The sequence below is a fragment of the Lithobates pipiens genome, unplaced genomic scaffold, assembly GCF_037356315.1.
Source record: "Lithobates pipiens isolate NorthernLeopardFrog02 unplaced genomic scaffold, aLitPip1_a1.2 Scaffold_166, whole genome shotgun sequence".
Classification (NCBI taxonomy): Eukaryota; Metazoa; Chordata; class Amphibia; order Anura; family Ranidae; genus Lithobates; species Lithobates pipiens.
In genome coordinates, this window is record NW_027507752.1 from 1,041,090 (window position 1) to 1,057,104 (window position 16,015).

General features: G+C 43.8%; 1 protein-coding gene across 2 annotated transcripts in view; it reads left to right on the forward strand.

The window, feature by feature from the left end:
* LOC143986509 (ficolin-2-like) overlaps positions 1–7,033 on the forward strand; it is a 38,055-nt gene extending 31,022 nt beyond the window's left edge. For both annotated transcript variants that reach the window (XM_077484860.1, XM_077484861.1), the window contains one exon: positions 1,989–7,033. In XM_077484860.1, the coding sequence (XP_077340986.1) occupies positions 1,989–2,236 (248 nt within the window). In that variant the 3' untranslated portion in view covers positions 2,237–7,033. The remainder of the gene's footprint in view (positions 1–1,988) is intronic.
* Positions 7,034–16,015: the final 8,982 nt, after the last annotated feature.

Sequence of the window (16,015 nt, forward strand, 5' to 3'; positions counted from 1 at the left end):
AAGCCACTCCACCTACTCTAGAGGGAGATCGGTGCTTGTAATTGCGCCCCTCTCGTACTGATCACCCAAGACTGTCCATTAGATTCCCCCTGCTCTGGGCCCCCCCCCCCCGTGTATGCAGTACTGACACCTTCCACTGCTCCATTCTCCCAAAAAAGTATTGTGAAACAAATGTAAAAAATATTTAAAAAAAAAAAATACAACAAATAATAATAATAAATGAAGAAAATAATTAAAAAAAATAATAAATAATTAAAAAAATTAAGGGCTCATTCACATGGGTTCTCTTGCGCATACAGTGTGAATTTTTCATTTTATTTATTTCCATAAAAAGGCCCATCAAAATCCTCAGCACCAGGCCCATGATACTCTTAATCTGGCCCTGGTCCTTGGGGTTTGTAGGAGAAGACTGATCTTCCATCCTTCTTTAAGATCGCTGGTTTTAAGGTCTTGGCTGTTGAAACTAGGGTCTTGAGGGATATGGGGGTGGCTTACACAGTAGTTCCTATACTGTTAGGAGCCAGGAGGGCTACTTATAGAAGGATTTACAAGAGGACCTGCAAATCATATGTGGCATTGCGCACGGCTAGGAAGTTTCATCCTTGCAAATATGTTGTGGGCAACATTTTGGCTTTCCTCCAGTCTGGAGTTGATATGAGATGGACCTTGGCAGTTAATTTTCAAAAGCCAATTGCTTCTCATTCCTTGGTGTGAGCCTTTGTTAAAGGTGTCACACACATGATTCTCCCAGTCAGGTCATCTTCGTCCCCATGGGATCTCAATTTGGTGCTGTTTGTTTTTCAGAAATCACCTTTTGAGCCGAGTCTGGACCTTCCCTTAGTTATTTTGACTTGGAAGTTTGTATTTTTGGTTGCTATTATTTTGGCAAGAAGGGCATCAGAATTGACATTTCTTGTGAAGAGCTGTTTGTGGTGTTTTACTATGAGAAAGTGGTTCTTTAACCTCAGCCACCATTCTTGTAGAAGGTAGTTTCTTCTTTCTACCTGAACAAGGGATTTGTCTTGCCGTCTTTTTTTCCTAGGTGTCAGCTGCCGGTAGACAAGGCTCTTCACATGTTAGATGTGGTTTGGGCTGTCAAGATGGATTTTAAATAGACTAAAGCAGTTAGGCAGTCAACTTCGCTGTCTGTCTTTCCTGAAGGACCAAGGAAGGGTCCTGTAGCTACCAAGTCGACCATATTCCATTGGATTCATCAGCTTAACTCTCAAGCTTATGGTTTGAAAGGAAAAGCTCCATCATTTCAGGTGATGTCTCATTCTACCAGGAGTGTTGGGCAGGGCTGCTTCTCTGGGTGTACTGTGGAGCTGTGGTTGACCATAATTTTTATTTTTATTTTTTTGTGTTGTACAGTGACATGTCGGTGACCACACTACTCCTAGAGAGTCAGCACCTGGTGTGGACTGGTACCCGCTCACCCCTCTAAGTATTTCATTGGTGTAGTGTTACACCACCTAACAGTTTGGCATCTCTCTCAACTACTTTTTTGGTGAGCTCTGGGTCTGCACACCTACCTATGTTGATGCTTCCTAAGTCCTGCTACTTAAAAGCTATCCCATGCACTGGTGATGGACAAAAAAACATATAACAGCTGTATTTAAGCAGGCTAAATTGTTTTAAAATACGCCTCTATCTATTCTATAAACCAGGGATTTGACTGCAAATTAAAATGTAATATATTTGGATTTATGATGAAAACATAATGCTCTATGGTATCTTTGGTGTTCTGTGGTCATTGCTGAGAACCAAAAAGCCTCAAATGTTCATTATTCCTTAGTAACTTCAGTATTTGGCATTACTTTTCATCATTGCAATTGCCTTGCTAGAAAAATCATATAATACACAGTCAGTTCAATGTAGTGTTGGCTTGCTGGCAAATATGGCCTCTCTGTGTATGGGTGTTCCTTTTGCTCAGACTGTTCAGTTTCAGTCCATGTGTCACAATAATATTTTAATATCTTCTCATCCAGGAGACTCAATGACATATCACAACGGGATGAAATTTTCCACTCTGGACCAGGACAATGATCTGGATGCCAGGCACTGTGCCCAGGATTATAAAGGAGCATGGTGGTACAATCAGTGCCATTTTTCAAACTTAAACGGACTGTACCTTCCAGGAAATCATGGCACCTATGCTGTTGGCATCAACTGGCGCTATGGAAAAGGCTACAACTACTCCTACAAACAGTCCGAGATGAAACTCAGACCCGTGTAGTGAGAGGTTGGTACCCAGAAGACTAAGTACACAAAATGTAAAAATGAGGACTGATCACGGGTGTCCTATAAAGGCAACATTGTCATGTTAAAAAATAAGCAGCTAAAAGGTCACTGCAAAAGAAAAGGAAGTATCCTCACCTTTCAGTCAGCCTGTGCCTTTCACCTCCCTCTGTCTGTATCAGTGATGCTGCGTTCACCAGTGTTTTTAGCTTTTGACACTTCCAGGAGTGTCAGGTGTCTGTGTTCCTTGCTACCAGCTGTGGTTCCATCCTCATAACTATATATACAGTGCCTTGCAAAAGTATTCACCCCCCTTGGCTTTTTACCTATTTTGTTACGTTACAGCCTTTAGTTAAATTTTTTTAAATCTGAATTATATGTGTAGCGCCGGCTCCTGAAGAGCACACGCTATGTGTTTTGGAAATTTAATGATACCCTTAAACCGCAGTTTGGTTTGGGTTTGATTACTCTAAATTTTGACCTCAGCATCAGTCTGACTGGACTGAAGGGTGTTCTGCCTGGCCATAGGGGGTGCTGTCACTTCAGGCAGGTATTGAAACACAGTCTATTTGGGTGCTTTAAAGTTACTTTCTCTCGGAACCAGCCCAGTGGGAGTGTCACGCTTACTGTGCTTTCTGGGAGGGGGTACTTAAGATGCAGATGTCACGTGTTTCAGGGTTCCGGTCCAAAATTATGCTATGACTGCATGGTCCTGGTCCTCCTGACCAGCCCCCAGGACTTTCATGGCCTGGGGTGCGTGTCCACCCATCTTTAAGTCTCAGGGCTGGCTAGAACAAGGCGAGGAAACTGAAAAAAGGATTCAGAGGTGGTCCGGTGCCATCTCGGTTAGTGGAGAGGCCCAGCAACTGTGAAGTTATCCAGTGGAGGACTCTTCGGGAGAAGGCCACGCAAGGGTTGGCTTCTCATCAAGAGCCTGGACAAGCTAAAGGACCCAAGTGAATCCAATCTGGTGCGGTATCGCCGGACCAGCTGCAAGATACTGGTACCACACGAGTGTTCTACAAACTTTAAAGTTTCCTTTACATGTTCTATAACAAAGTCTGTGGCAGAGACTTGTTCCTGACTCAAGTACCCTGTTGGCTGCTAGGCCTGGTGAGAGAATGACTATCCAATTAGGGTGAGGATTCAGTTGTGAATGGCTATTCTCTGGATTTATTCAAAGTAAGAGAGTTATTCTTCATACTGACCTTGATGCTAAGAGTACCTGGACTTTTCACCTAAACCCTCTGATCCTATACTGAGAGACTGTTTGTTTAACTACTTTTTGCAAATAAAAATCCCTTTAAGTGGATTTGTCATCAGTCTCTGCAGTTTTTGGGCCATCTACCTCGGGAAACCCCCTAGATGCATACGAGGTAAAGAAGGTAATGGTAAGCCCAATAAATTCAGCCACTCCTTCGGGAGTCAGTGCTACATGTGTGATGGATAAGAACACAATAGTCTAAATTTGTGAAGTAAAATTAGAAAAATATATACATAAAACTATTTTTCAGAAATAAAAAACTGATAATTGGCATGTGCGTATGTATTCACCCCCTTTGTTATGAAGCCCATAAAAAGCTCTGGTGCAACCAATTACCTTCAGATATCACATGATTAGTGAAATGATGTCCACCTGTGTGCAATCGAAGTGTCACATGATCAGTCATTACATATACACATCTTTTTGAAAGGCCCCAGAGGTGGCAATACCTAAGCAAGAGGTACCACTAACCAAACACTGCCATGAAGACCAAGGAACTCTCCAAACAAGTAAGGGACAATGTTGTTGAGAAGTACAAGTCAGGGTCAGGTTATAAAAAAATATCCAAATCTTTGATGATCCGTAGGAGTACCATCAAATCTATCATAACCAAATGGAAAGAACCTGCCAAGAGACGGCCGCACACCAAAACTCAGGGAGCGGGCAAGGAGGGCATTAATCAGAGAGGCAGCACAGAGACCTAAGGTAACCCTGGAGGAGCTGCAGAGTTCCACAGCAGAGACTGGGGTATCTGTACATAGGGTGACAATAAGCCGTACACTCCATAGAGTTGGGCTTTATGGCAGAATGGTCAGAAGAAAGCCATTACTTTCAGCAAAAAACAAAATTACACATTTTGAGTTTGGGAAAAGGCATGTGGGAGACTCCCAAAATGTATGGAGGAAGGTGATCTGCTCTGATGAGACTAAAATCTTTTGCCCATCAAAGAAAATGCTATGTTTGGCAGAACCCAACACATCACCCAAAGAACACCATCACCAAATTAAAACATGGTGGCAGCATCATGCTGTGGGGATGTTTTTCAACAGTTGGGACTGGGAAACTGGTCAGAGTTGAGGGAAAGATGGATGGTGCTATATACAGGGATATTCTTGAGCAAAACCTGTACAACCCTGTGTGTGATTTGAGGCTAGGATGGAGGTTCACCTTCCAGCAGGACAATGACCCCAAACACACTGCTAAAGCAACACTTGAGTGGTTTAAGGGGAAACATGTAAATGTGTTGGAATGGCCTAGTCAAAGCCCAGATCTCAATCCAATGGAAAATCTGTGGTCAGACAGAAAGATTGCTGTTCACAAGTGCAAACCATCCAACTTGAAGGAGCTGGAGCAGTTTTGCAAGGAGGAGGAATGGACAAAATTTCCAGTGGTAAGATGTGGCAAACTCAAAGAGACTTATCTAAAGCGACTTAGAGCTGTGATAGCTGCAAAAGCTGGCTCTACAAAGTATTGACTTTAGGGGGGTGAATAGTTATGCACAATGACTTTTTATGTTATTTTGTCATATCTGTTGTTTACTTCACAAAAAAATAAAAAATAAACATCTTCAAATGTTGTGGGCATGTTCTGTAAATTGAATGGTGCAAATCCTCAAACAATCCATGTTAATTCCAGGTTGTGAGGCAACAAAACACGAAAAATGCCAAGGGGGTGAATACTTTTGCAAGGCACTGTAATTACTGGGTCCTAAATTAATGTAGAGGTCAGAAAATTGAACCACATTGTGCGACAGGGACACTTTCATCAAACATTTCCGTAAGAGTGAAATGTTGGAGACTTACAGAAGATGCAACGCCTGGAAAGAACACAGGCAGTGAGTATACTACACTCAGGGCCGTCTTTAAGGCAGGTCAAAAGGGGCAGCTGCCCTGGGCCCTGTCATTGTTGTGGGGCCCAAAGCAGCTTCCTCATACTTGCTAACTATCCCAGCTTAAATTCCCTTGTCCCTTGAAGTTTTAGTCCTGTGCTGTGTCCCGATATCTGTGTGAAGTGCTGCTACTAATGCTGCCCAGCTCTGCCCTATTGTTGTGTACAGATGACTCACCTGCAGACCCTGTGTTTACATGTAAATAACCGTCATTCATATGTAAATAGCAGCAGCATTACTAAGTAAATAGCTGTGGGCTGCAGCATTGATATGTAAATAAAGGTGGCATTCATATGTATATCATGCCCCCCTGCAGTGAAGCGCTAATGTGCTGTAACCTCTGGCAACCAATCAGTGAGCAGTATTACTGTACAGTAATCTCTAGCAACCAATTAACAATCAGAAATCATTTACTGTAACCTCTAGCAACTAATCAGTGAGCTGTAATGTGTGCTGTAACCTCTAGCAACCAGTCAGTAAGCAGTAATGATATGCTGTAACCGCTGGAAACCAATCACGTTTGCTGCCTGATCTCATACAGCAAACAGATTTTAAGTCTAGCTGCTATTTATTGTATGTCTCAGAGCAGGTGGAGAGTGAAATTGCACTGGGGGGGGGCCTGGACATTTTTTGCCCAGGGTCCAATCAGTATTAAAGATGGCCCAGACTACACTACCTCCTTCTTTTGCAGGGGCCTTTTTCCAGCTTTTTTTGTTTTTTGACATGACAGTATTGCTTTGCCTGACCTCATGCGGTCTCTTGCTGACAAACATTTTATCTTAAAATTTGATTGTGCATAACAGCATCAAACAACATGGTATGTAGTTATCAGAGCAACTAAATTAACCGAGATCCTCAGCTATTGAATACTGTTGTGCACTCTTGGAGAGCTAGATGCATATTAATTTAAATGTATCCCTGTACTGTATCCTATGTAATGAATTGTAAGGGCCTGTGTTCTATAAGTCCATTGACAACAGTAAACCACATGTTTCTTTATTAATCTTAAGGCTCCATGCACACTGAAGCTCAAAAAAGCTATTTCTGGACGCCAGATTGCTGGCAGAAAACGCTGGTTGAAAAACCTGCTTTTAACAGCGTTTTATACTAGCGTTAATGAGCGTTTATGAGCGTTTTACAGCGTTAGCGTTAATGGGCGTTTTTTATAAAAATACACAGAGGACACTCCAAAAATCCCACAATGCATTGAAAAATAGAATGCCGAACACTAATGAACGAGCGTTTATGAGCGTTTACAAGCGTTTATGAGCGTTTATCTGCGTTTGTCGTTTTTTGGCGCTGAAAAACGGCACTTTGAACCCGAATTTCTGGCGTTCAGAAAAAAGCCCATAAACTCCACTGCTCATTAAAGCTGAAAAACGTCAATGTGTGCATGGACACATAGGGTAACATAGAGTGGAGTTTATGGGCTTTTACAAAAAACGCCCAAACTCCAATAAACTGCAGTTTATAAGCTTCAGTGTGCATGGAGCCTTACTACAATCTATTTGTAACTTCTTAGATTTTAGGGCCCACGTTTGTGTCTTTTGAAACATACAATCTGAATGACTTATGATAAAAATACATTTTATTGGGCATTTGTGATAAACAATAATTATATTATAAAGATTTCTAAAGCAGAACTCCAAGCATGGTTCTTTTTTTAACCTCTGCTGAGGTGTATGTCATGACTGTTTCGTTGCTCTGCCCTTTAAAATCATTACTTTTCTTTTTTTTTTTTCTCTTTTTTTCTTTTTTTTTTAATTGACAATTTTTATAGATGTTTTACTTTTTCAAAACAACGAAACAAAGATAACAAGCATTGGACATCTGATATAAATGCAATAACAGACGGGTACAGAGAATTAGCATCAAACTACATGAGCGCTAGAATTGATCCAGTAAAACAACATGAAAAAGTAGCTTTAGTGTAACACATAAACAACATTAATGCCACGTACACACGATCTGAATTTTGGTCGGAAAAAGCTCTGATGGCTTTCCTGATGGAATTCCGATGGGATTTCGCTCAAGCTATCTGGGATACACACAGTCACACCAAATTCCGACCGTCAAGAACGAGGTGACGTACGACACTTACGACAGGACTAGTTAAAGGAAGTTCAATAGCCAGTAGCCAATAGCTTCCGTCTTGTAGTTGAATCTGAGCATGCGTAAGTTTTTGCGTGTCGGAATTGCATACACACAAACGCATTTTCAGATAGGAACTTTTTCTGACCGAAAAATTGAGAACATGCTCTCAATCTTTTGCTGGTCGACATTTGGCCAGCAAAAGTCCGATGGAGCATACACACGATCACATTTTCCGACCAAAATCTCTCATCGGTCTTTTGCTGGCCGAATTTCCAATCATGTGTACGCGGCATAAGTCCAGTCTATAAAATCACTTTATTTGCACCCAATATGGGCATTACTTCTGGCCTTATATAACATTATTTCTTGGTTTCATGGACGTACTGAGCATGGCTCTGCAACTGGCCGCGGATGCATGGGTCCATTGGGATATGTTCCAGCCCACAGGCATTCAGCAGTGAATAAATGAGCCATCTTCAGCCAATCAAACCCTGCAGGCTCTCCTACCCCGCTGTGCTCTGAGGGTCACTGTTCCCACTCCAGTGATCCCAGAACCAGAACCATATGAGAGGTCTCCCTCTGCACATCAGGCTCACCTCCAAGGTATGTGTCACTTGGCCTGCTAAGGATGTGAGAACAGTGGCCCTCATTTATGAAAGGGCTTGTACACAGGTTTTGTGCTGCAGTTTGTTTGGCCGCCTGAACATGGTGTTATGTTTCTTGTTTAGGCTGGCAAGGACTCATTGAGAGCTAGGTTGTCCTTTGTTATGGGCTACAAGAAGCCATCTTGTGGAAACCAGTATTTGCAATTTTTACTAAAATCCTGGGATGTTTAGGTGGCCATTTTGACATGGCAATATACTTATTTATATTCTGTATATCTGACATGTCCACTTTATTAAAGGGAGGTTCTCACATGACAAGATAGCAAACGGCCAGGATAGTCCTGTAGCAGCCTAGAGAAATGCATGTGGCTGTCCGATCCAGGGAGCGAATCTGCACCCCAACTATCTAGGAAGCCATTTCTGCATGGGATTTGAGAGGAAAAAAGGAGAGACACAATTTTACACTGTCTGGACACATATATAAATTTTTCCCTGTCAGGGAAAGCGTAGAGGCCCCAGACATGTAGTTGGAAGGGTGGGAATAGAAATCCTATTTTAGAGGTTACTATGCACCCCTATGGTGACTACCGTAATACCCCTACTATGACACCTACAATGGAACAATATTGTAAGTACTAGTATGTACTTGCCACTTTAAACTATGCTTGAGACAGTTCCCACGGTTATTATGAATACTTAGTTTTGGTGCATTTAAAAAAGTTTTGCTTGCTGCATCTTTGATGTGTTTTCAGGATTACGTGTGTAATATAGAGTATACTTATGTACCTAAAATACATGTCTAAAACACATTACACAGATATGAACTCGCCCTAACCCTGCTACAATCATGGAAATAAGGTAAGCCATGTTGTTACGACTGTACCTGCTAAGTAAAGCAATCTGATAATGGGAAAAGCCTCTGAATGTGTGCATTAAAGACTTGGCTTTTAAAGTGGGTGTGATTGTGGTATGGCTACAGGCCGTCAGATAATGGCCAGGTAAGTTAATAATATGCTAAACTGGTAATCAATGCAGAAACCTAAGCCCTTGTACACACGGTTGGACATTCCGATGGACAATGTCCGATAGGACCGTGTTGTCGGATAATCCGACAGTGTGTGGGCTCCATCGGACTGTTTCCATCTGAATATTTGACGGACCAAGTTTTCCAACAACATGATCCGATGGGACTTTGTCCGATCATGTGTAGAGAATTCCGATCGGACAAAGTGCCACGCATGCTCAGATCAAATTCCTACATCAAAGCTATTGGCAACTAGCCTGAACGTAGTCCCGTCCTAACGAAATAACGTCATCACGTTAAGTACGATCAGATTTTCTGAGAACTTTGTCCAACTGTGTGTATGCAACAGTTTCAGACAAAATCCGTCGGACAAAATCCGACGGATTTGGTTGTCGGAATGTCCGACCGTGTGTACAAGGGCTAAGAGAATGTAATTTATAAGTATAGAATATACCTGGGGGAAGTGTAACCTGAAGTAACAAGCGCAAACCTGATCAGCCTAGAAGCTGGTGGTGGTTGGGGAAAGGGGTCACCCTCCTGGCGGTAAGAGTGGATACTCCTCATGGGTCCTCATGGTCGCCTGGTGTTTATAAAGGTTTTAAACCATCATTGGTACATATGTACAGTGCCTTGAAAAAGTATTCATACCCCTTGAAATTTTCCACATTTTGTCATGTTACAACCAAAAATGTAAATGTATTTTATTGGGATTTTATTTGATACACTAACACAAAGTGGGACATAATTGTAAAGTGGAAGGAAAATAATAAATGGTTTTCAATTTTTTTTACAAATAAATATGTGAAACGTGTGTCATGCATTTGTATTAAGCCTCCCTGATTCAATACTTTGTAGAACCAACTTTCTCTGCAATTACAGCTGCAAGTCTTTTTGGGGATGTCTCTACCAGCTTTGCACATCTGGAGAGTAAAATGTTTGCCCATTCTTCTTCTTTACAAAATATCTCAAGCTCTGTCAGATTGGATGGAGAGCGTTTGTGAACAGCAATTTTCAAGTCTTGCCACAGATTCTCAATGGGATTTAGTTCTGGACTGTGACTGGGCCATTCTAACACATGAATATGCTTTGATGTAAACCATTCCATTGTAGCTCTGGCTGGATGTTTGGGTCGTTGTCCTGCTGGAAGGGGAACCTCCGCCCCGGTCTCAAGTCTTTTGCCGACTCTAACAGGTTTTCTTCTAAGATTGTTCTGTATTTGTCTCCATCCATCTTCCCATCAACTCTGACCAGCTTCCCTGTCCCTGCTGAAGAAAAGTATCCCCACCACATGATGCTGCCACCACCATGTCTCACGGTGGGGATGGTGTGTTCAGGGGGATGTGCAGTGTTAGTTTTCCGCCGCACATAGTGTTTTACTTTTAGGTCAAAAAGTTAAATTTTGGTCTCATCTGACCAGAGAACCTTCTTCCACATGTTTGCTGTGTCCCCCACATGGCTTCTCGCAAACTGCACACAGGACTTCTTATGGATTTCTTTAAATGATGGCTTTCTTCTTGCAGCTGTTCCATAAAGGCCAGATTTGTGGAGTGCATGACTAATAGTTGTCCTGTGGACAGATTCTCCCACCTGAGCTGTGGATCTCTGCAGCTCCTCCAGAGTTACCATTGGTTGCTTCTCTGATGAATGCTCTCCTTGCCCAGCCTGTCAGTTTACGTGGACAGCCATGTCTTGGCTTGCAGTTGTGCCATACTCTTTCCATTTTCCGATGATGGATTAAACAGTGCTCCGTGAGATATCCAAAGCTTGGGATATTTTTTTACGACCTAACCCTGCTTTAAACATCGCCACAACTTTCTCCCTGATCTGTCTGGTGTGTTCCTTTGCCTTCATGATGCTGTTTGTTCACTAAGGTTCTCTAACAAACTTCTAAGGGGCTTCACAATACAGCTGTATTTTTACTGAGATTAACCACTTCGGGACCGCCGTATTGCCAATGTACGTCAACACAATGGCACAGGCAGGCAGAATCACGTAAATGTACGTGATTGCCTTCTAGCGGGTGGGGGGTCCGATCGGACCCCCTCCCGCTAGATACGGCGGTCCCTTTCGGTGCCGGAGCGATCGGCGATGAGGGGATGGCCGTTGGTTTCCGCCCATCCCCTCTCGATCGCTCCTGGCCAGTGACGAACTTCCTCCCCTGTGAAAATGTAAACACAGGAGGAGGAAGTGATGTCACACTCCTCGTGGCGGTCTTTTTGAACCGGACAGCGAGGAGTGAAGACGCAAGTAAGTGCACCAACAGTCCACTGACACATAGGTACACACAGGCACACATTTCACCCCAGTCACCCCCCGATCACCCCCCCGATCGGCCCCCCGCCCCCCCCCAGTCACAGTGTCACTAATGCAGTGTTCATTTATTTATTGATCACTACATTTAGTGTCAGTTGTGACTGTAAAAAGTGTCAGGGCAGCTAGTGTTAGGCCCCTTTAGGTCCAGGGTAGCCCCCTACCCCCCCCTAATAAAGGTTTAACCCTTTGATTGCCCTCCCAGTTAACCCTTTCACCCTCTTTTACCAGTGTCACTAAGCGATCGTTTTTCTGATCGCTGCAATAGTGTCACTGGTCCCGCTAGGAAGCTAGTTTTTTTTTAGGTTCAACGCCAGGTTTTTATACCGTTAGGTACCCCGATATATAACCTAATAAAGGTTTTAACCCTTTGATTGCCCCTAGAGTTAACCCTTTCACCAGCGATCGCTGCATAAGTGTCACTGGTGACGCTGGTTAGCCAGTTAGTTATTTAGTTATTTAGGTTCCCCGTCAGCTTTTTATAAAGCTTCAGGTACCCCCATATAAATACCCAATAAAGGTTTTAACCCCTGATTGCCCTTAGTTAACCCTTTCACCAGTGATCACCGTATAAGTGTTACGGGTGACGCTGGTTTGGTAGTTCGCTTTTTATAGCATCAGGGCACCCGCCATTTATTACCTAATAAAGGTTTAACCCCCTGATCACCCGGCGGGTGATATAAATTTGGTTTTAGGGTCAGAAAGGGTCTGCGTCGCCCCAGGCAGTGCTAGGTTAGTGCCAGCACCGCTAACACCCACGCGCAAAGCATACACCTCCCTTAGTGGTATAGTATCCGAACAGATCAATATCTGATCTGATCAGATCTATACTAGCGTGCCCAGCAATTTAGGGTTCTAAAAAAACGCATTGTTAGCAGGATCAGCCCAGATACCTGCTAGCACCTGCGTTTTGCCCCTCTGCCCAGCCCAGCCCAGCCCAGCCCACCCAAGTGCAGTATCGATCGATCACTGTCACTTACAAAACACAACACACATAACTGCAGCGTTCGCAGAGTCAGGCCTGATCCCTGCGATCGCTAACAGTTTTTTTTGGTAGCGTTTTATACAGTCGCTGACAGGCTAGGTGCTTTTTTACCTGTGAGTCTCACTACTGTACCCCTAAATTTAGAGCCCAAAATGGCAAAGCGAAGGTACACTAGTGAAGAGGCCTACACGTTTCTGAGCATGACAGATAGTGAAGAGGAAGACACTGATCTGTCAGAATCAGGCTCAGAATACGAACCTGTAGAGGACAGCGCCTCCATGTCAGATAGCTCTGACGACGAAGAAGAGGTCCCTGCTATTGTCAGGCGTACCCGGCCCCGATTTTCTGATGTTGTTGAGGTGCAGGAACCGGAAGTCCCTCGTATGGAGTATAGAGCCAGTACTAGCGCCGCTCATCCTTTTGGTGAACTGGCAAGCACCAGCGGCCTAGTACACCCTGGGCGTACATCCAGCACTGCAGTATCACGTGGTGACGTGGCGAGTCCCATAAGTGCAGTTCAAGCTGGCGAGGTGGCAAGCACAAGTAGTGTCCCGCTGCCACCAAGAAGAAGAAGACAAAGACAGGCCCGTCGTACCCATAGTGCCCTTCCTGCAGAATTCGCCTATCCCAATTGGGTGCCCACCACTTCTGCAGAACCCGTACTTCCCCCATTCACTGCCCAACCCGGTATTCAGGTGGATACAGATGATTTTACGCCACTCGATTTTTATTCTCTGTATCTCACGGAAGATCTCTATAGATCTATTGTGGACCAAACCAATTTATATGCTGGTCAACGCATCGCCGCTAATCCCCAGTTGCCGTCTCTTGCCAGAGATTGGAAACCAGTTACGGTTTCCGAATTTAAGTCGTTTCTGGGCCTTTCCCTCAACATGGGCACACACAAATTTATGCGGATGCGGGCTTATTGGTCCACGCATCCGGCTGACCACATGCCCCTGTTCTCTAACTCCATGCCCAGGGCACGATACGAGCAGATCTTGCGGTTCTTGCACTTCAGTGACAATGAACTTTGTCGTCCACGTGGAGACCCTGAATACGATCGGCTCTACAAAATTCGGCCCCTCATAAACCACTTCAACCAACGTTTTGCAGACTTGTTTATTCCCCAAAAAGTTGTCTGCGTTGATGAGTCCCTGGTTAAGTTTACTGGTCGCTTGTCATTCAAACAGTACATTCCCAACAAGCGTACCAGGTACGGGGTCAAGCTCTATAAGTGCTGTGACAGGGCCACAGGCTATGCATGGAGCTTTATGGTTTATGAGGGTAAAGATAGTTACGTAGAGCCGGAGAACTGCCCTGATTACATAGGAAGCGCTGGCAAGATAGTGTGGAAATTGGTGTCACCCTTATTCGGAAAGGGGTACCACTTGTACGTGGACAACTATTACACCAGCGTGCCACTGTTTAGTCATTTATTTGATAATCAGATTGGAGCATGTGGCACCGTGCGACCTAATCGCCGGGGCTTTCCCCAGCGGCTTGTAGATTCCCGTCTTAGGCTGGGGGAGAGAGCCTGCTATCGGTGTAATAATTTGCTCGCTATGAAGTGGAGGCATAATAAGAATGTTTTCGTTCTTACCTCCCTTCATGCAGACACGACGGTCCAAATTTCTACGGCGACTGGTATTGTGGAGAAACCCCTCTGTGTCCACGAATATAACAAAAATATGGGAGGGGTGGACCTCAATGACCAGATGTTAGCGCCGTATCTAACTTCCCGTAAGACCAGACGCTGGTACAAAAAAGTGTCTGCTTACTTATTTCAATTGGCTTTGCTGAATGCTTTTGTGCTATACAAAGCTTCAGGCGGAACATTAACCTTTCTTTTCTTCCAAAGAGAGGTTGTCACAGAGCTTCTGTTTCCAGACGGTTCTGTACCTCACCATTCCCAACCAAATGCAGTAAGCCGGCTGTATGAGAGGCATTATTCTTATGTCCTCCCGAGTACCCCTACCCAACGAGCCCCCCAAAAAAGATGTCGTGTCTGTAGCAAGCGCGGATATAGGCGTGACACCCGTTCTTATTGTCCACGCTGTCCTGGCCAGCCTGGTCTTTGTCAGGGTGAGTGTTTTGAACGCTACCACACACTAGTGAAGTATTAGCGTAGGGTACAGCATTTCACAGGCTAGGCACACTAACACAGGGTCTCCCAAGATGCCATCGCATTTTGAGAGACCCGAACCGTTACAGTTACAGTTTACAGTTCAAAAAAAAGTGTATAAAAAAAAAAAAAAAAAAAAAAAGTAAAATAAAAAAACCAAAAAAAATATAAAATATAAAAACCAAAAATAGTTGTCGTTTTATTGTTCTCTCTCTCTCTCTCTCTCTCTCTCTCTCTCTCTCTCTCTTCTCTCAAATTTTTTATACTTTACTGTTTACTGTGTTATTGTTAACCATTTTTCATGTTTTCAGGTACGCCATTCAGCTGCAGCGTGGATTTATTTATCTTGACAGCAACAGCGTTTGCTCCCACGATACATAAAGCCGCGACTCCAGTGCTGTAGGAGGTGATTTCACCACCACAGTTAAAAAAGAGCATATATGCCGAAGCATGGGGGCATAAGGGGTGGAGGAGCGATTTTGCTCCTAATGCCGCGTACATACGGTCAAAATTCCGACGGAGGGCTTGCCCGTGGAAAAGTTTGAACGTATGTACGCAGCATAACTTTTTTGCGGGAGGATGCCCCCATGCTTCGGCATATATATATTTTAGGCACAGGTTGTGTTAAAAAATGTTTTATTTTTTACTGTTTTTTTTGGCAATTGCTTTGCAGGTATGGTATGGTAAGGTTTTACTGGGATGTTACTTTGTTTTAACGTTAACCATAATTTGCTTAGCAGGTACGCCATTCAGCTGCAGCGCGGATTTATTTATCTTGACAGCAACAGCGTTTGCTCCCACGATACATAAAGCCGTGACTCCAGTGCTGTAGGCGGTGATTTCACCACCACAGTTAAAAAAGAGCATATATGCCGAAGCATGGGGGCATAAGGGGTGGAGGAGTGATTTTGCTCCTAATGCCGCGTACATACGGTCAAAATTCCGACAGGGGGCTTGCCCATGGAAAAGTTTGAACGTATGTACGCGGCATAACTTTTTTGCGGGAGGATGCCCCCATGCTTCGGCATATATATATTTTAGGCACAGGTTGTGTTAAAAAATGTTTTATTTTTTACTGTTTTTTTTGGCAATTGCTTTGCAGGTATGGTATGGTAAGGTTTTACTGGGATGTTACTTTGTTTTAACGTTAACCATAATTTGCTTAGCAGGTACGCCATTCAGCTGCAGCGCGGATTTATTTATCTTGACAGCAACAGCGTTTGCTCCCACGATACATAAAGCCGTGACTCCAGTGCTGTAGGCGGTGATTTCACCACCACAGTTAAAAAAGAGCATATATGCCGAAGCATGGGGGCATAAGGGGTGGAGGAGTGATTTTGCTCCTAATGCCGCGTACATACGGTCAAAATTCCGACAGGGGGCTTGCCCATGGAAAAGTTTGAACGTATGTACGCGGCATAACTTTTTTGCGGGAGGATGCCCCCATGCTTCGGCATATATAAATGGTGCATGTATGTCCAT